The 20,309-nt window shown below is 39.2% G+C and overlaps 1 protein-coding gene across 1 annotated transcript in view; it reads right to left on the bottom strand.

Annotated features, from left to right (window-relative positions):
* Positions 1-20,309, bottom strand: part of LOC122797757 (transient receptor potential cation channel subfamily A member 1-like) — a 1,751,748-nt gene that overhangs the window by 381,678 nt on the left and 1,349,761 nt on the right. Inside the window, exons 24-25 of the mRNA XM_044066281.1 lie at positions 8,712-8,894; positions 8,512-8,580 (exon numbers count right to left, since the gene is read on the bottom strand). Of these exons, the coding sequence (XP_043922216.1) occupies positions 8,512-8,580; positions 8,712-8,894 (252 nt within the window). The remainder of the gene's footprint in view (positions 1-8,511; positions 8,581-8,711; positions 8,895-20,309) is intronic.

Below are 20,309 nucleotides of genomic sequence, written 5' to 3'. Positions count from 1 at the left end.
ACAACTCACTTAAATTTGATAGACATCTGGCTTTAACCATTAAAAAGGTACACATCAAACTAGGGTCTCACTACAGAGCTAACCATTTCTCACCAATACCACCAGCCAACCAGAGCCAGAACACATCTCCTCTCCACCCGACTATACACCTCGCCCATCTTTTCTAACCTTAGAAAATCAGACTTAACCAAACTAGAGACCTGCTGTAACAAAATAGCCAGATTTGCCCTTAATCATCTCAACAGGACTCATCACTGCTCTGCTTTATGGGAGCTAAACTTGATCGAACTACCCGACCTACTCAATGTAAACCAACTAACTATTGCCTACTTCATTGTATTACAATGCAAAAACTGCCCACCACTCCAAAACTTAGTACAAACATACAGCAATAACTGAACTCTAAGACCCTCTGAGAAATTTTTACTAAAAGTCTCAAAAGCCAATAATACTTTTGGAGAATCTCTATATTCATAGAAAATGTCCAAAATCTGAAACATTATCCCTCAACAAATTCTGAATACCTCTAACATGCAGAAATTCAAACTACTCATCTGAGACTACCTCAGCAAAAACTGGCTCTGCTCCTTTACTCCCCCTGTAACCCCTACATCCCCTCTTTCAATACCCTCCTAGCACTCCTCTGATCTCCTGTCAACATTCTATCACTAAATCCATCCAGGATTTCTTGTCTGTCAACTTGCTGCATCTAAATCCTTCCAAGCTTTCTTCCCTGCATAGATCTCAAGATCTAATCATCCGTGCAGTCTTATTTACCATGGACTGCTAGTATCCTACCAAACAGAACTGCATCTTATTATGAGCTTGCACCTTTATGGTTTGTCTCCTTTTGTTTTACAGACTGTTAGGACCTGCTATGAGCTTCCTATTAATTTCTGGTTTATCACAGGATCATAGGATCATAGGACGTTACTAGGCTATTGGCCCTGAGGTCCTTACAAGCCTAGCCAAGAATTTAGCCCATGTTCCAACAAGTCAGCACCCTGTGTTACTGTCCAGCAGGGACACAGGTGGAATCCCAGGGGTGTATTTTCTGTTCCCCATCCACTTATCCAAGTTGCGCTTTAAAAGGGTTAATGAGGTACTCTGCTTGACATAGACAGGAGTCTATTCCACAAAAGGGGAGTCTCTGGGACACAAATCTGTCTGGCCAATAAGTCCTATAGATATCACAGACCAAGTTGAGGTTGCGTATGTGGGTTACTCAAGTGGAGCTTGACTTGTGGATATGCAGCAGTCCCATCAGGGTGGGGTCTGAGATTGCTTTGTATGCCAGAAGGAGGTCACCTCTGAGGAGTCTGTAGGAGACTGAGTAGAGGGACAGGAACTTTAGCCTATCTTTGTAGGGTAGATATCTCATGTAAAATAGCTAGAACTTTTTATAACCAGTTTCTATTATATTTAGAGGTTGTTGAGTGAAATGTTTGCCTAACATTCTGTATTATTTTCTGCTTTTTCATTTAATTGTTGAAGGGCATTATGAGATGGTTTCTAAAATGGAAAAAAGTTTATTAAGGGATCCATTAAGAATGCTGTCTTTTAAATCATCATCAAGAGGCTGGGTTCTTTGCCATGCATACCTCATAATAACAATAAACAACGCAGCAGCTTACAAAGAGTACTGACAGTATCATAATTCCCTTTAATCATATGGGTTCTGACTTTGCTCCGTTGTGTGGGTAAATTACACAATGTTTTCATCTAATGAAGATGTTTGCAGTCTACTTAATCAAATCATCAATCTGTTTCAAAATATCAGATTAGTAAGGCACCTTAGGATTATTCAGAAAATTAAACATATTTGTTTATGAGTAAGTTTTTAAGAAGACTGCTTAAAATCATACCTCTCAACATCTTAGAACAAGAAATCTGGACAAAGCCACAAATAATGGGGTGGAGGTGGGGGGGCAAAGGCCCAAAAATAGGAACACTTTTTTAAATATTGCTCTTAAAAACATTGACAGTTGATAGAACAACAAGTTTTGCATTAACATGAATTTTTTAAAGGATATGAAGTCTGAAACTCAAATGTCTGCCATTATTTTCTGACTTCAGTCCTCAGTTATTTGCCAGTGTTTTGCCAGTAAAAACAACAAATTTGTGGGACACAGATGAAAAACATGAAGCAAAAATCTGGATATTCTGTAAAAATCTAGACAGTTGAGCAGTATGCTTAAAATGGTCCTTCATAAATTTAATGACTTACCAAATGTGTGTTCCCTGAGAAGAACCTCAAGATACGGAGATGTCATCATCACTATTGATAATATTACTACAGGAAAAGATATCTGGTCAGAATATATCAGTTTGTTTTCTTCCCCACTCTCATTTTCTGATGATGGGGATTAGATCCCATTTTTCTTATCATTTTTGCAGCCTTCCTAAAGAAAGTATTATCCTTGATCTGAAACTGATGCCGTATTCTCTACCAAGTCAACATACTCCTGTGATATGCATCTATAGCCTACGAATACAGGTTTCTGTTATAGATGAGGATCAGTGCTTGCCTAACCCACTGTCATCTATATATATGACATCCAAGAAGAGTGGTAGGTTCTAGTGCTATAATACAAAAACAAATATTTAACAGGTGTCAGTCCAACTGTCATCTATGCTAAAGAATCCATGCAAAAATAGATGGAAAGGAATTATGAAGGCAGCAAAAAATATGGGTATTCCGTACAGCCAGAATAACTATAATTGAGACAGGTGACTCAGACATTTGAAAACTTACATCCTGGGAAGGCCACTTTATATTCTCATTTTTTTTACTTCTTTACACATCTGAATCTGATTCAGTGCTTTCTGCCTTAGTTTGTATCACTTGGAGGCCCACCTGTTTATTTGCATCTCTATACATTCCCCTTCATTGATAATGTATCTCCCTACTCTAATCTGTGCACAAACTGGTTACTAATCAGCAAGTCAATGTGAAGACACACTCCCAACCTTAATAAACATTGCTGTCTCTTCTCTCCTTCACTTTACAGGTAGTTTGAATTATTACTTACCCCCCACTGAGGCCTTCACTGATTTCCACTGATTGCCTCTCTGGTTTCTTTGCATTCCACCTGGTTTATACCCCTTGTGCTATCTCCCTCCCCCAATACAAAGTCTATATTAGAATCCTGCTGAGCATGGAGCCATATTTAAATTTCTAGTCTCCCACCAGGGCACAAATGCTCCTCAGCAATTACATTCTGCTTGCCGGTAAGCCATTAGACCTCAGGAATTTGTTTTAAAAGTGTTCAGATTTGTAAAGTAATACTTACTTTTTCTTTTGTCTTGGTTGGCTCTGCCCCACTTCGTTCGCCCTCGCTAACGGTCGGGCTCTCTCCGCTCCCCTGCCCTGCCCCCTATTCCCTCCTGCCCCCACTACCTCTACATTTATAGTAATCACAGCCACACCCACAGCTCACCCTCTCATCACCTCCACCAATCACAGCTCCTCAAGTCATATCACATTATACCACACCAACTTGCTCCACACAAAATACTCCCAATCACTCTCATTCCCACTAGGCATTTTTTACATCACCCACACTACCTCCCCATCCACATATAGTGCAACCCTATAATTCCTATTCAGACCCCCCAGCTAGAAACAACTTAAACTTTATAACCATGACTATCACACAAATAAGTCTAGTCTGTCTTCTCATAATTCTTTACAACACCACAAGTTATCACTCTAGCAATATCCCTAAACTTAGTAGCACAACACTGCATTATGCACTCTCGTATACAGACACCACACATTATAATAATATCTGCCCACAGTTATTCAAGAACTACATAACGGACCAATTCAGGACTAAACACATATGCTCTCATTTCTACTCCAAAAAAACACAATACTTTCTCACACTCCTCACCAAACTCCAACATCTGTATAACCATTTTAACTCCAGGCTCACCATAAGTGGGGATATCCACCCCAACCCAGGCCCAAATCCATCCTGTCCAACTCAAACTGCTCCAACACAAATGTCAGAACATGACATCCCCACTTTCTTCATCCCTGGGCAAATCAACAACAGCAGCAAAACCAACCATCTCTTAATGCTAAATATTGATATTAGAAGTATCAAAAATAAAATACCTGAACTCCAGGCCACAATAGCACACTACTCCCCAGACATAGTTGCTTTAACAGAAACCTGGCTAAATAAAAACACAGCTAACTCAGAAGTTCTCCTTACCAGCTAAAATATCATTAGACAAGACAGACCACTTCGTAAAGGGGGTGGATCTGCCTTACTGTACAAGTCAAACTTAACTGTCCGTCAATTACCAAACTCCTACCCCTCCCCCAATAATTGGGACATACTTATCTCCCAACTTCAACTTCACCCTAAAAAGGTCATCACCACAATTGTGATCTATATTCCACCTGGTAATACACCTGCTAGCCTTGAAGACTTCTTATCCTGGTGTTCTTCCACATACTCACAAGAAACCCTTATTCTGGGGGACTTCAACCTAGATTGGTTCACCTGTATATCAGAACCACCAAGTAATCTAATAAATCTCCATGGCTACCAGCAGCTAGTCCAAATTCCAACTAGATGTGATAAAAAATCTAAAAGGGAATCCATCCTTGACTGGGTCCTAGCTAACAACCCCACATTGTACCCTCAGACAGGCAGTCTCCCAGACACCTTAAGTGACCACAACATAATATACTTTATGCGTAGTAGAACAAGCATATGCAAAACCACTAACTATATATCCACTAGAAACACAAAAAAAATCTCTCCTGAGGTCCTCAACACTTTACTCTGTAACTGTGACTGGACCCCCCTAAAAACCCTCCCACTTGACCAGGCAATAGCATATTTCAACAAAACATTTCTACAACACCTAGACACTGTCGCTCCATTGCGCAAAATCAAGGTTAGAACCTCTACAAACCCCTGGCTCAGTAAAGAAACCAAACAAATCCTCAAGTCTAGAGACACTGCCTGGCATTACTATTAAAAAAACAAAGAAACACAAAGCCTAACTAAGTACCAAGAACTGCGCAACCGTGCAAAAAAATGCATTAGGCTGGACAAAAAATCCTACTACACAACATTACAAACTAAATACCAACACAACCTGCAAAAATTTTGGAAAAATGTAAACCAGCTACTAAAATCCACCCAAAGGCTACCCCCAAACTAACCACCCCTGACACTAAAGTTCCCATCGAAACACAATTCAACTCCCACTTTGTGAACTCAATTCTATCCTTAGTATCATATAACAGTTCCTTCCTCACTATCCCCCCAACACAAATAACACTAATACAAGCTTTACCCTCAAAACAGTTTCCACCACTTCAATCAAAAGCATGCTCTCCAAACTAAAAACCTCATCAACAGCAGCCGACCTACTCCCCAGCTATTTCTTGAAACTTACAGCAGATGCTATTGCTATCCCAGTCTCCACTCTCATAAACAGATCAATTGTTGAAAACTATGTGCCAAAACACTGGCAAATATCCTATGTTACACCCATACATAAAGGTGGGACCTCCACTGAACTTTATAACTACAGACCCATTGCTTTACTCTCCCCCCTGGCCAAAATCCTAGAAAAATGCATCCATACCCAGATGCTAAACTATCTCCTAGACAGCAACATCCTGTCACCTACTCAGCATGGTTTCAGACCTGCCCATAGTACCACTACAGTTCTCCTCTGCTTCACAGACACAGTAAACTGTCTCAAAAATGAAGGCCTACAAGTGTCAACTCTTTTTTTGGATATGTCCAAAGCATTTGACACAGTCTCACACCAAATCCTGCTAAACAAACTAAACCAATATCATCTATCAAATTCCACTCTTACCTGGTTCCAAAGCTACTTAACTGACAGGTAGCAAGCTGTGAAATGGGAAAATTCTCTCTCTCCTCAGCTGCCCATAACTATAGGAGTCCCACAGGGTTCTATCTTAGGACCACTACTATTCACAGTCTTCACAAATGACCTCCATACCTCCACACAGCATGCATCTATAATTCAGTATGCAGATGACACTACCTTAATCTGTGATGCACAAAACATTCCCACCCTCATGCAAACAACTCAACTAGCATTCTCTGATGTTGAAAACTACCTTACCAAAGCCCAACTTATCCTCAATCCAAAGAAAACTCAGCTTATGATTATAACCAGTTCTATCAAAAACATTAACAGTCAATTCACTATCTACTCCACTAATGCTACTCCAATTGCTCCAGTGGCACAGGCTAAGCTATTGGGAATAACCATAGACTCCCACCTAAAATTTGATAGTCATCTCAACTTAACTATTAAAAAAGTACATGCCAAACTGGGGTCGCTCTACCGTATCAAACCATTTCTTACCAACAACACAGGATCAGCCATTGCTCGCTCCCAACTTCTATCCACCCTACTCTATGCATCTCCCATTCTGACTAATTTCAACAAAGCTGAACTAAGCAAAATGGAAGCCTGCTATAACAGAATTGCCCGCTTTGCTGCAAATTGCTCATATAGAACTCATCAGTGTACTGCTTTGAGACAGCTCCACTGACTTGTACTGCCCAACCTCCTAACCTACAATCAGCTCTGCCTCTGTCATTCTATCTATTACCTCCCCAGTAAGTGTCCTGCCCTCAAAAACCTAGTACAACATCACTCAGCCAAAAGGCCTCTTAGATCATCAAGCAAACTACTACTAGAAGTCACCAACAGCTACAATAGCTTTGGAGATGTACTATATAGTAGTTCAGTGGCTAAAAAATGGAACTCTGTCCCTACAAGCATTCAAAACACATCTTCCAAAGCCTCCTTTAAAGACCTCATCAGGCAACATCTCAAGGAAAGTTGGCAGTGCCATGATTGCTGATAATAGTTTTCAATCTTACTCACAAACACTGGCTAATCTACAATGTATGTACTGTACCTGTGTACTATGTATGCATTCTACCTTTGTTCCAAATTTCAGCTGTACAACACAAATCTATTAATTACCTTTATTTTTAAAATTAATATTTTTTTGTTTGTTCTCTCCACTGTAATTGTTTATGTGCCGCATACCACTGTAAAAACATGTCTCCTGTAATTTGTGTGTATACTGATCATGTCTAAATAACTAAATGTGTCTGTAATTTTTCTTTGTGGAGCTTTTCTCCCCGGGCCTCTGCTGAAAAAGGGCCTTTTCGGCTCAGTCAGATACCCCCGGTTAACAAATGTAAAATAAATAAATAAAATAAAATAAATGTGTTTGCTTATCAATGGAGTTTTACAGAATTAAAATTGATTCAGTTCTCTTAGTTTCCATTGAAGTAATATGGTTACTTGAGTCATTAATGGAAAAGGATTGGGCTTTATCCCGGTAAGTAGCTGGACGACCCTGAACTCCAGCATCTAGCAAGGGAGCAGCACTACCTGAAATAAGACACCCAGGAGTACATGTTGTCTACCCCTTAATGATTCAACTGGCTTCATCTGCTTGATTGTCTCATTTATTTATTTATTTATTTATTTATTTATTTTGAAATCTGCATTGTTTCTCTTTTCTGTTGGATTTATCTACAGATTGAGACAGAACTTCTGAGTGAGATGAAGGAGTAAAACAAATATTCTGCAGTTTTTACATTCAATAAATGCTACAGATTTTCCATTCCTCCTTGCCAGCCTTTTAATAAAAATATTCAGGATGCATATAAGACTGAGTACTGCATCCTTTTTATCAGACAAAAAAGATGTTAAAGATAAATAGCTTAAGGGGGCTTTGATGACTATAACATCACTTTTTGGTATAGTTCTTAGGGGACAATATTTATCCATAATAAAATCATAAGAAATGTATACTTATAGTTTGAATAGGTTCAGGAATTCAACAGTAAAATTTTACCATTGGATCTGAGGAAAATTAATGCCCAATTGAGATAATACCACTGTGAAGCTAGCAGAATAACCAATTACTTATACAGCAAAAAGAATTGATGAAAGAAGGCAGTTTTATATATTTTATAGCCAGGTTGCCCTCTCATAGCTATGGACTCAATATGAAATGCATGACACATATATGGTACCTGAAAAGTTAGATCAAAGACCCAAACCTCATCTGGTAGACTTTTGAGTGCAGATATATGAATCCTGTATCAGTGAGCTTTAGGGTCTATATTAGAATATTGAATGTTCTAAATTCTGAATGCTGACATGAACAAAAATGCAGGACCTTAAAGTTTTTTTTTTTTTAATCGCAGTACAGTGAAGATCAGTATAGTTGCCCTTTCCTCATTGTAGTGTAATCTTGGAGTTGGAATATATATTTAGCAGGGGGGCAGGGCACAGCCCCTCACAATAACATTTTCAAGGTCCTGCATTTTCGCTCATGTGAGCGTTCGCAATTTAGAACATTCAATGTTCTAATATTGACCCGATCTTTTTGCTGTATCTCTGATTAAAATACTTATTTAAAAAAATGGAGTAATCATAAATAATTTGATAAATTCTAAATCTGCCACACACCTGCATGGTCATTCTTTTGATGGAAGCATTTCTTCGGACCTCAGCAATATCACCAACAGCCAAACCAATCTGAAAACAAAAAGAAGTAAATTGCAGTAAGAAAAGTCTTGTTTCCTAGAAGACTGTTAAATAACACCTTTGCAGAACAATAACAGTTTTGACCCACTTGGATATTAGTGATGAGGATGGCAGTTACTCACCAGTAAGTTCATGAGGAGTATTGGAACCAAAAACATGAAAAGGATGAGTACTGTAAATGTCAAGGCTGGGTAAGGCAGCCTATTCTCGATCAGAGGGGCAAGGAAGCTATCTTTATAGCTAATATCCCCTAACATCATAGCAAACGTCTGCATCAGTGAAAGGCTGGGACTGCTATAAGTTGTCTGCAAAAAATAAATAAATAAATACATAAAGCAGGTATTAATGAATATGCTGTGGAGGAAATATCATAATTCAGCATTATATTTTTATATTCCTACTGCTCTGTTAATTACATTTTCTCATTAGTACACCATATTTATTCAGATATAATGATGATATTGCATCCCTTTTTATGGTATATTAGGCTTAATTGGCTAAAGGATGGATGAACAGAACAACAGGAATCAGCTAGAAAACAAACAAAAAACATAAAGAGAAAATACAAAACAGTGCAGAATGGTGCCAATGTAAAACAGATTATGACATTATATTTATTTCACAAAGGTAATGTGGAATCTGTTTCTAATCTCTTTGATTTCTAAAAAGTACATCCTTAGGTGTACTCAGGCTTTTATACATGCATATAAATAGCCTAAAACAAGCACCTAATGTATGCCACCAAGTATGCAGTAAGATCACAGCACCTGCGTATGCTTATATACTTTTTGCACACTTCTCCCTTACTAATTCATTTTGTCTTGTTTGTCCTGTAGTTTCATAAATCATGCCATTCTCATAAAAACTATGAACACTTGAAGCTTCACATTATGTACATTCTCTGCAGTTAGATTCAGATAATATGTCATCATTGCCATGTTAACCAGATCCATTGCCACAGAAGAATAAAGCCATGCCTATGCAACAGGTGAACTGAGTTAGCTCTCCTCCTGGAGCTGGCATTAGTGAATTGAGGAGCAATGCACCTAGGACAGTTTACCTGTCTTTAGGTGTAAGGCTGTGCAGCAAGCAGCCCCACTGTAGGATCATCACTGGAGGATGACATTCTCACAGCATTGGCTTCACTGGTGGCAGGATAGTCTGGGGGTATCACTCATTTGTGGAAGTGAATGATGTGACCCTGGTCATGCCCATTTACACACTGGATGCTCAGTCAGACTACAAAGGATTCACATTGGGAGCCAAGGTCTTAAAGGGAAAAATACCTGACACTGGATGGATGAAACTTATGTTCTCTACTTCTTGGCTCTTACCTTTAGGTTGAATGAATGGGCAATAGGGCTATCATTTCTGGAGGGGAAACAAGAAAAAAAAGCATGTCTCCCCTGAATGTTCTTATTTCCCATATTGAATTAAATCCTCATGCTTGTGTCAATCATTGTGCCATAATGGCACACTTCCCCTTACTCACTGTATATAAACGTCAGGTTAGCGTAGCTTTCATTTTATTCAACTTGAGTAATCACTGGTCTGTGTTACATTCACAATAACTCCTTCCTAATCTGGCATTTTTGTGCATACTGTACATGACTGATGCCTCTCCTGTCTTTAAGTATTACTTTCAAAATTTACTTCACTGCTGTAAGTGACAGAAGATCAATTCACAGTGCAAGAAAACAGTCAGATCCTCTCATATGACTTGTATACCCTTATCCTTTAGATCTGAGCTATATAATTTTTGCATGGGTTGAGGTAGACACTAATTATGACATCTAGAGCATTATTTTTCCTACAGTTCTACAGCTATCCTCATCCAATTACCCTTTGAAGGCTTTTTTGTTAAATTGCTTTGGAAATGAATGAGAGGTGCAATCGTTTGGGAACACTATATTTTGTAAGGAAGCTTTTCAGTTGACCTCACCTCTCTGTGATTAGCAATCCTCCTTTTAGGGTAACTGCAGAGCAAGTTATAAGTAGTTGCTAGGTGTGTAGTGCAGGTGGCCATTGAGGAGCCTAGTCCAAATTCCCAATTGCCCTCAAGCACTGACTGGTTAAGTGATTTGCTCAAGTTTAAACAGAATGCAAAGGAGAGCAAACGGAATCAAATCCTGCACCACAGGAACAGTCCTACTCACAGCCTTAAGCATCTGCACCATCTGTACCAACTGCCATACTGGGAATGTAATGATATCTGAAATGACAAACTCATTCAAGGCCTGTCCCATAACGCCATCCTGTGCACCTTGTAGATCATTTATCTGAGTTTTGTGACTGTTATTCAATATACAATCCCTCCCAGTAAGTTCTCTTTTATTTTAAAAATCTGCATTAATTCTGTTCAAACACTTAATACATAGAATATAGAAACAACAAACCAAAAAAAAGTGCATCTTAATGTCATCCTCCTTAAGTATTCTACAACCAGCATTACTAGCTTGTAAATTCTTAAAAGTCTGCAATAAGCCTATGTATGTCTGCCTGCCAATTGCAAATAAGCTACAGAAGAAACATGAAACTAAATGTAAGAAGATTGGAGAAAATATAATTAATTTGTATAAAGTAACCAGTAATGGGGTACATGGGAGGACATAGCAATTTAGAGTCATATTCAGGTAGACGATTATAGGGCAGGTTTGCCATAAGGGAAACTGATACTCACTTAACACAGAAAAGAGATTTGTTTGTGAGTCTGGGGGTCTTCTTGACAATATCAACAGAAAGCCTCCCCAAAAACAAGCAAGGTTTTAGTAGCTTTAATGAGTGGCAGTCATTTAAATCTTGCCTTGTAATGGGTGTATGCAATAGTCCTTGGTCTCATTTTGAACTGGCATATCAATCCTACCATAACCCAGAAGCCCTATATTATAGTGGGAAATGTAATGTCAGCCACAGGAAACTTTTGTGTAATCTGTTGTATAGTATAAAAACAGGATGAAATATTTGCTAAGTGAATAATCTCCACTATGCAGATGAAGAAGAAAGTCATGGTGAATATTACAATTTTGATAGGTGTTTGGATAAATGTATATTCAGTAATGATCAAAAAACATAAGGAAATCAGGAGTAATTGTTTGTATAAGGTAAAATAAAACTGAGATTGTCTTATTTATCCCAGCTGCACTTAGACTAGACAGCATATAAAGGTGAGATGGGCAGGAATTGGTGAGTTCACTAGAGGATCTTTTGCTCTGTGTATAGTATTCTTGAAGATGAAGTCAAGGGGTCTGCTGTACCAATCAATGACAATACCTGCATTATGCACATTAAGCGCTTTCCTCTCCACTACAGAGGCTTCTGATGAAGCCTCTGTAGTGGACAGGAAAGCGCTTAATGTGAATAAAATGTGGTGGTTCATTAGGAAGTGGTCGTCTTCTTGCTGGATATTTTTCTTGTTTTTTTGTCTCTAATACCTGCATTATTCTCAGACAATTACAGGGTTACTGAGGGAATGAGGTTATTTGTCCAACTGCCAAAATGATCAAGATAAAATCTATATTATGGTTACATGGAGCAGCAGAATAAATAATCAATTATTTAAACCAGATGAAAGGACTAAGAAAGTGATCATGAGTTTGGAGCTTTATGTGGCTCACTGTACCTCATCGGCAAGCATATATGAGCTAAGTAAACCCCTTCAGTATTACAATTTGAAATACTACAGCACAGCACAGCTTGGGCATGTGATCAGTAAGCAGGTGACTATTAGACATACTCTTGGTGAGACCAATGTACCAGCAGCTTCAGAAGCAAAGCCAAAGATGCAACTCCGGACTAAGGGAGCTAAATACTCCCAGCTTTCTTTGGCGGATAATGCATGGAGGCCGGAGGGATGAATTCTTAGGGAGAGAAAAAAACTAAAGTATTCATGAAGTAATTTCTTCCAGTTCATTAGCATAGTTCTTGATAGGATCAAGACTTGTAACACATATAATATTTTTGGGTAGAACATCATTTTAATATAGAATAGCCATTGCTCCATTCAGAAATAAAGATTCTTTCAACTGCCAGTATCTGTATGTATAACTTCAGAGATCAGGTGAATTTTAGATCAGTAAGTGGTCTAAAGTGCAGGACACAGACTGATCTGCATATATATAGAAACTTGAGATGACCATTTATGGTGAAAGGTCACCTGAAGGACTTGCATATCTAGTCCACGGTTTGCCAGGGTGACTGAATTAGACAGATTTATCATTTATCCTGACAATGTTTGATACAGTAAGATAATTCCAGAAAACAAAAAAAGTGTCATGGGATAGATTAATGGTGGAAAAAAATTACTGTCAATGGAGCTAGAAAGTTTGCTATACTGGTGATGTACATATATTGCAAACAGATTGTGGTAAGGGTTCTTGAGCAATATTAAACAATAAGAGCAGCAAAGACCATCTTTAATGAGTACTACTGTAATGATGCAAAGAGTCTGAATATAACCAAATAAGATTAACTGCATTATCTGCTCTCTAAATGAAATGCTTAATTACATTAATTAAGGAAGGTGGAGAAAGGAAATGTTTTAAACCGAGAAAACACTAAATTTAATGAAGGCTTTTTTTCATCATCATGAAGATAGCTAAAAGGGAATGTTGCTTACCTGCTTTCTAGATACCATTGTGGGGAGTTCTACTATCAATGACATAATTCTGAGTATCATACATCAAGGCAAATATGAACTGTTACAATTTATTAGCCCACTTCAGTAGTCAGCATATATCTCTTCTAATAACTGTTTATTTTTGGCAACTTTCCATAGTATGATGACACAGTGAGAAATCTTTATGGTTTTAAAATATAAGATAAAAGCTTGTTTCAAGGAGAGGAGGGCTTCCTTGTTTTTTGGCAGTGTAAAGTGTATAAAGGAGAAACAGAGCTAATGGAGGCATCTATTTATAGTGGTATGTTAGGAACCAGTCTAGACCTGGAGATTTATTAGGTTTAACATGGAAAGGGTATCTATAGGTTCAGATTTTAAAACAGCACATTGTAAGAGGTTGACATGGCTGGTCTATGAAGGGTTTGTCCTTGAATACTCTAGAAGTAACAGCTTTTGGCCATTCAAAAAGTAAGATAGATTAGATTACAACAGGTAACAGGTAATTACCCAGGTGAGGGTGTTAGGTGAATTCTCTGAGCACTGTAATAGTTGTATTCTGGAATTAGACAACATATGCTGGATGATGTACACTAGCACTGAAGCTACTCTAGAAGTCAACTTCATTTGCAGCAAAGGAATCATTTTATTTATGGTTTTAAAGAAACTGTGACATGCCCTTTATTAGACACACTAATTTTAAAGACAGTGGCTGCTTTACTTTTACTAAAGAGTAAGTAGTGATGATAAAATAGCACTGCCTGAATGTCTTTCAAGTAATTGTGCCAGAAAATACTTGTCAAGCCCCTAAACATGCTGTTGAATGAAGGATAGCTTGTTGAATGAAGGATAGCTACATATGTGTGTGTGCGCACACACGTGTGTATCAATGTTTGCACAAGTGCAGCTACCCAGATATGTGCACGCATGAATATGTACATACTTTTTCTGAAGGGAAGAGCTGCAATGTAACAATTAAGTCAGTCACTGTCATGTCTGTTTAAAAAGTATGAAGCCTACAAAAACTTCTGGTTGGATGTTTAGCAAGACAGACACACGAAAGAGAAGCTCCAGCCTCATCCCTCCTCCTTCTCCATCTCTCTCTGGCCTGTTGAGCATTTTGCACAGTTAATCCTGTTTTTTCCCAGTCAGAATCATGAGACAACTGTGATCTCTCCTTGATAATGAAGTCAGGGTGTATTACATTGCTGTTGGCAACTTCAATAGGAGTTGTGGATAATCAATTGGTAGTGAAGTGACGAGTGATACAGGGTTGCCAGCATTCATTATCACCTGAAATCAACATCTGCAAGCAACAGGGCTCTGTGATACACATGCCTCTCAACCTCTAAATACAAGAAATCTGGACAGATCCAAAAATGATGGAAAAACAAAGACTCAGAATTATTGAAAGATTTTAAATATTGCTCTTATAAATTTAGAAATTTGCCAGAATAACATATTTTGCTTTGGAATGCACTTACTAAAGGCTATGAAGTCTGAATCTCAAATGTGTGTAATTGTTTAGTGACTTCAATCCTCAATGATTTGCTTGAAAACCACATCTTCTTAAGAGGAACAAACCAAAAATATAAGGCAAAATCTGAATATTCTGTGGAAATCTGAACAGTTGAGAGGCATGGTGGTACAGGCAGTCATTACCTAGGTGGCTGGCTGGGCTTTTAAACTCTATGAAAGTTAATCAATGAGCAGAAAATGGAGCAGCAAAACATTTGTTATCTGAGGAAAAGGTTCTGAAGGAAATGGTCATAGATAAATATTTGCTTTCTTCACTCAGTGCTGGTACTTTGGCCATTAAACAAAGTGAATTTGAACTGAAGTAGAAGACAGCCAATTCAGTAATGTTTACTATCTCCATGCAGAAAAGTGTCAGTGACAGATTCATATGCTCATAGGAGATTACTAGGCTAATGGCTTAAGAGCCCTTACAATCCTAGCCATTATTACATGAATTTTACCCAATTTTGTATCCTTAAGGGCTAGAGGATGGCTTAGGTTTGTGCCTAAACCATTGATCATTTACATACACTGTCCATAAGGGAAATGGATGCCACCCTGGAGTGAATTTACTATTCGCTATCAACTGATCCACATTGCATGATGTGAATAGGAATACTATTCCAGGAAAGGGCTAATCTCTGAGACAGATATATGTCTTTCCAGCATGTTTTGTTCTTACCAAAGACCCGGTTTAGATCACTAGATTGGGTAACCCTCATGCAGTTTGACTTGTGAATGTGTAACAGTTCCATTAGGGTTGGATTTGTGAATGCCTTGTAGGTTAGGCATAGATCACCCCTTGATAGTCAGTAGGAGTGAGGGTAAAGGGATAGGGCTTTTACACTATCCCCACAGAACATGTTGTCTGCACCCTTTTTTTTGTAAGGAACCATTAAGGCTATTCCAGCTGCTGCAAGTGTCTGGTCAAATATATGCCAAAAGGTGCATTGTACTCAATTGTTGGTCTGATCAGAGTCAGGTACAGTGGGACTAATAACTTCCTTGGATCTGAATGCTGTACCTTTACTTATAAGCTGTGCCATATAGAATGACTTCCTCACCACTGTGGACACATGGTGGTCAAAGTTCAGGCTATTATCTATACAGGTACCCAGATCTCTCATTTCTGAATCCACTCTTAGGGGTATGCTATTAAAGATATAATTTGTAGAGATATCTGACTTCCCAAAAGGTATGATTATGCATTTTTGCGCTTAGTTTTAGGCCATGGTTCTGGCACCAATCATTTGCCCCAGTCAGTGCCTTCAGAAGGATATCTACATCATTGAGGTATTGATGATTGCCCCCAAATTGCAATCTTTAGCAAACTTAGTCAGTAAAAGGCCTTCTACATTACCCTTGACTTCAGAGAAGTATATTCTGGACAGGAGTGGTCCCAGCACTGAGCCCTGTAACACACCACTAGTAACTGGCCTCTTGCTGGATCTGGAGTCACCCAATCTAACAACATGTGTTATGTCCATAACCCGTTTGACTATCCATCTGGTTATGTAGGTATTTATGACCAGATTTGTGAGTTTATCTATAATACCAGAGTGGCAAATTGTCAAATGCTTTAGCCAGTTCCAGGTAGGCAGTATGCACTGTTTTGCCCTCATCCATGGCCCTAGTAACTTTCCTCAAAGAGGTTCACCAGACTGGGCAGACCATTGACAAAGCTGCACTAGGTTATGTCCAGTGTTTGATGGTTTCCTTTGTCATTATTTATCAGGTCAATGATTATTCTTGTGATGGCTTTGTATATAAGACTAGTCAGAGATATGGGTCTGTAATTTCCTGGGTCTGTTGATCGTCCCCTTTATGTAGTGGGATGACTGTTGCTGTTCTCTACTCCACAGGGACAAAGCCAGTCTGAAAGCTATGGTCAAATAGAGATCCTAGTGGGCCTGATAGATCCTGTTTCAAGCTATTTAAGAGGCATACTAGTATATTGTCAGGACCCATCTAAGCCATGTTTTTAGCCTTAGTGAGTGCAGTGGTGACCTTTTCTTTGGTGCTAACTGGTAGAGGAGTGGTAGAGGGTATTTCGTTTGGAGGTCATGGGGAGGTAAATTTTGAGCTGAATTCATCATCCAATAAATTTGCTGTATCTTCTGGCTGAGTATATGTGATGCTGTATACAACTAATTCTGTACATTGTTGGGAGTTGCAATTAAGATTGTGGACATAACTGAGAAATGCCTTATGGTTATCCTTAGCTTGGGAGCCTATTTTTCCCACATTTTCTTTTGAAGACTTGACTAGACCCCTGATTTGCTTGTTTAGACTAATGAAGGAGTTTTTGCTCTGTTATGCACATTCTCCCCTGGATTTACTATTCTTCCATGCAGGACTAACTTAGTCTTGCATGGAAGCGGCCATTTAGCAGCAGGACAGCAGCGCGCCATGTATATTAATGAAGGCACACTGCCTGAGCTCCTAATCTTACATGGAACATATAAGTGTGCAGTTGGCGTGTCTGAGAGCAGAGCTCTTAAAATATACACACTCCCACAATGAAGAACAGCAGAAAGCCCAAAAGAATGAGTGAGACCACTCATAGCTGTCTGCATACCCCCAGCAACATCCCTTCAGTGTACAACAGCAATAGTAAACACAAAACAATATAAAAATAGCATTTTTATTTTTATGAGACTGATTGAATCTAACTGTAGGTGCATGGGTTTGCCCAACGCTTAGCTACGGTTAATGCAGCTTAAATGACTGAAGAGGATAAAAGGGAAGATATATGCAAATGAAGCAGTATAGCAATAGTGTAGTGGGCAGAGCATGCGCCTTACAAACAGGCATTTGCGGTTTGAGTCCCACTGCAGCACATTCCATTTTCCATGTCAAATCATGTTATGACCAATATTTTAGTTGCATAGCCTACTAAATAACATATATTTGTAAAATGGAGTACTGCATTAAATGCAGATGTGAGGTGTCAGTGTCATAATGTTGCAAAGTCCACAGATAATCACATGCGCCCCATACAGTATATATACACAGAATTCATGGATACAAATGGAAGGTAAAGTGTGTAATGAATGATAATGCCATACAGCTTCCAAATCCCCCACCTTCCCAAGAACCATTAGACATTACTGTCTAAATCAGTGCAGTGGTAAGTGGGAGTAAGCAAGTGTAAGCACTATTAAGCAGTAGTAAGCAGGAGTAAGCATATGTAAGCGGGTATAAGCCTATTTGCGCAGGGGTAAGCAATATGGAAGCTAACTCTCTATAAGCATCTTTAACCGAAGGTTAGCAGTGCTTACTTTTGCGCAAACCCTCTTACAACTGCTTAAAAGTGCCTTAAGTACTATGTATGCATCAGCCGCTGTTCTGGCCAGAAACAAAATAAACTACCTTTGCAGGTCTTGAACCCAGGACACTATATTCACAGTAGTTAACCACCAAGCCATCACAGCAGTACATAAGAGTGAGGTATCACCAAACAAACCCTCACTATAGTAAAATCAAACTGAACATGTGAAAGGAATCAGTATACAGTCATATGTTCTATAACCTACTACATAACACAAATATGTGAACTGGAGTACTGAGGTAAGCCCAGATGTGAGGTATAAATGTAATAGAGTGTTGAAGTCCCCTACTAGACACAAAGATCCCATACAGTGTACATACACATGAATCATGGATACCAGACATATATATAAGATGTAATGAACAATAAATCAATGCCAAAAAGCAAATATAATGCAAAGTCAATTTTAAACAACACTAAGCATTGCACAGGCCAGCTTAGGAGGTGTAAGCAATGTGTAGGCCAGATAACTCAATGTGCCCAGTGGTATACCCTTTTAAACAATGCCAACCTTAGGTAAGCAGGTTTGCCCATAACTTAGCCTTTTCAAAACCGGCCAATCACAGCAATGTTTGGGAATTCGGCCCTACTTAAACCCAACAGACGGGAATATATCTCATAACTGGTTATAGCTTCCCCTTGCAGGCAACATGGCAGAAGGGGGAGAGGGAGTGCACTTCTGGGTGTAGTGTTGGGGCATCCAGGAGTCCAGAGTCATGGCAGGACTCCTTGTCAAAGACCATGAGCAGAGACTGCTGCAGGGCTAGTACCAGGGTTCCCAATATAAGGTGGAAGCCTGGAACCATCTCGCCCATCACCTCACCAGTGCCACTGGTATACCCTGAACTAGTGAGCAGGTCAGGCATTACTATGCTGACCTGAAGCGGCAAAAGGGTGATCTTTTGGATCAGTGGATCCAAGAGGCTAAGATGACAGGGGAGGTCCCAGCTGTGTAAAAGTATCACTCCACTACATGTTTAATAATTGCCAGCTAATGTATATTATGGATAGGTATGGCTAAATATTCCTCTTATGTCCTCCACAGTGGCAAGTGAGTGGGCTGAGAACCAGGAGGCCCATGGCTGTCACCTGTAGAGGTTGTGACGCGAGGCAGGTTAGTAATACACTTGCATCTACTGTCATAGGAAATAAATCTAATAGTATTAGTAAGTTAATTGCCAGCATAAAACCTGTATTGTTTAAGGCAAGTACAGCATACACCAGAGAATATGGCAGGAAGAGTCTCATATAGTTTGTATGTAAATAAAAGTGTAATAGCCTGACAATAAAGGTCTAACTGCTGGACTGCATGTGTATACTCTGGCATCATATGGTAATGTAGATTTGCAATCACTTAATAGTACTGTTGTATTAAGTACTGTTACCCACACTGTGCAACATAAATAGAATATGTAGGAATGTCTGTATATGAATGGTGTAATCCCCAGAGGTCACTCAGAACAACTGAGACACACAGACAGAAAACAGTGAAAAGACAGACAGCACAATCTGAATAGCACATGCAACTGAGACATGAACTGTTGTATTTTTAGCACACATAGCCATGGTTCGAATTCTGGGAGTGGTAGTAGTTGGCATACATAATCATACCCCACAACTGTATAGATATGTCCAGAATTTCCAGTAAATTGACCCATATCTGCTGCCTGTCACCCTGTCCCCCTGGGAAATCAGCGTGATGATCCCAGACATATAGGCAGCAAACAGACATATAGGATGCAACTATTTAGCCAAACTGGAGGCTGAGCTCTCTCATCTCAAAACTGGTGTAACCAGTCAGGAGGAGAAGGTAACCTCACACAACACAATTCCAGTATCACATAGTCCCACCACATCAGCGAACCAAACACATAAATACACAAAAACATACTTGAAGGCTCTAAATAAAAATCTACCTAAGCAACAGAGACCTCCAAAGCAGACATCCAAGCAAACGCTACCTCAAAACAAAACACACACAACACATAGCCCACAAAGTCAGTGTGCCAAGCAGCCACAGCCCTTAAGGCTGAATAACACACCTGATACTCTTGTAATAGGTGACTCTATTGTCAGACACACTGACGTCCCGCTCACCAGGCTGAATAAAGAGAAGGTCACGGTGAGCTGCCTGTTGGGTGCTAGGATCCGCCACATAACGTAAGCACTCAGGTCACTCCAAAGCAAATACAAATATGACTCAGTCATTGTACATGCTGGTGTGAATGACCTGAGATGTACCTCCCTGGACTACATGAA

The sequence above is a fragment of the Protopterus annectens genome, chromosome 3.part1, assembly GCF_019279795.1.
Source record: "Protopterus annectens isolate FY-2018-M chromosome 3.part1, PAN1.0, whole genome shotgun sequence".
In the NCBI taxonomy this organism is placed as follows: domain Eukaryota; kingdom Metazoa; phylum Chordata; order Ceratodontiformes; family Protopteridae; genus Protopterus; species Protopterus annectens.
Note: the sequence above shows the minus strand (reverse complement) of the source record. Positions and strands in the feature narration are given on the sequence as shown.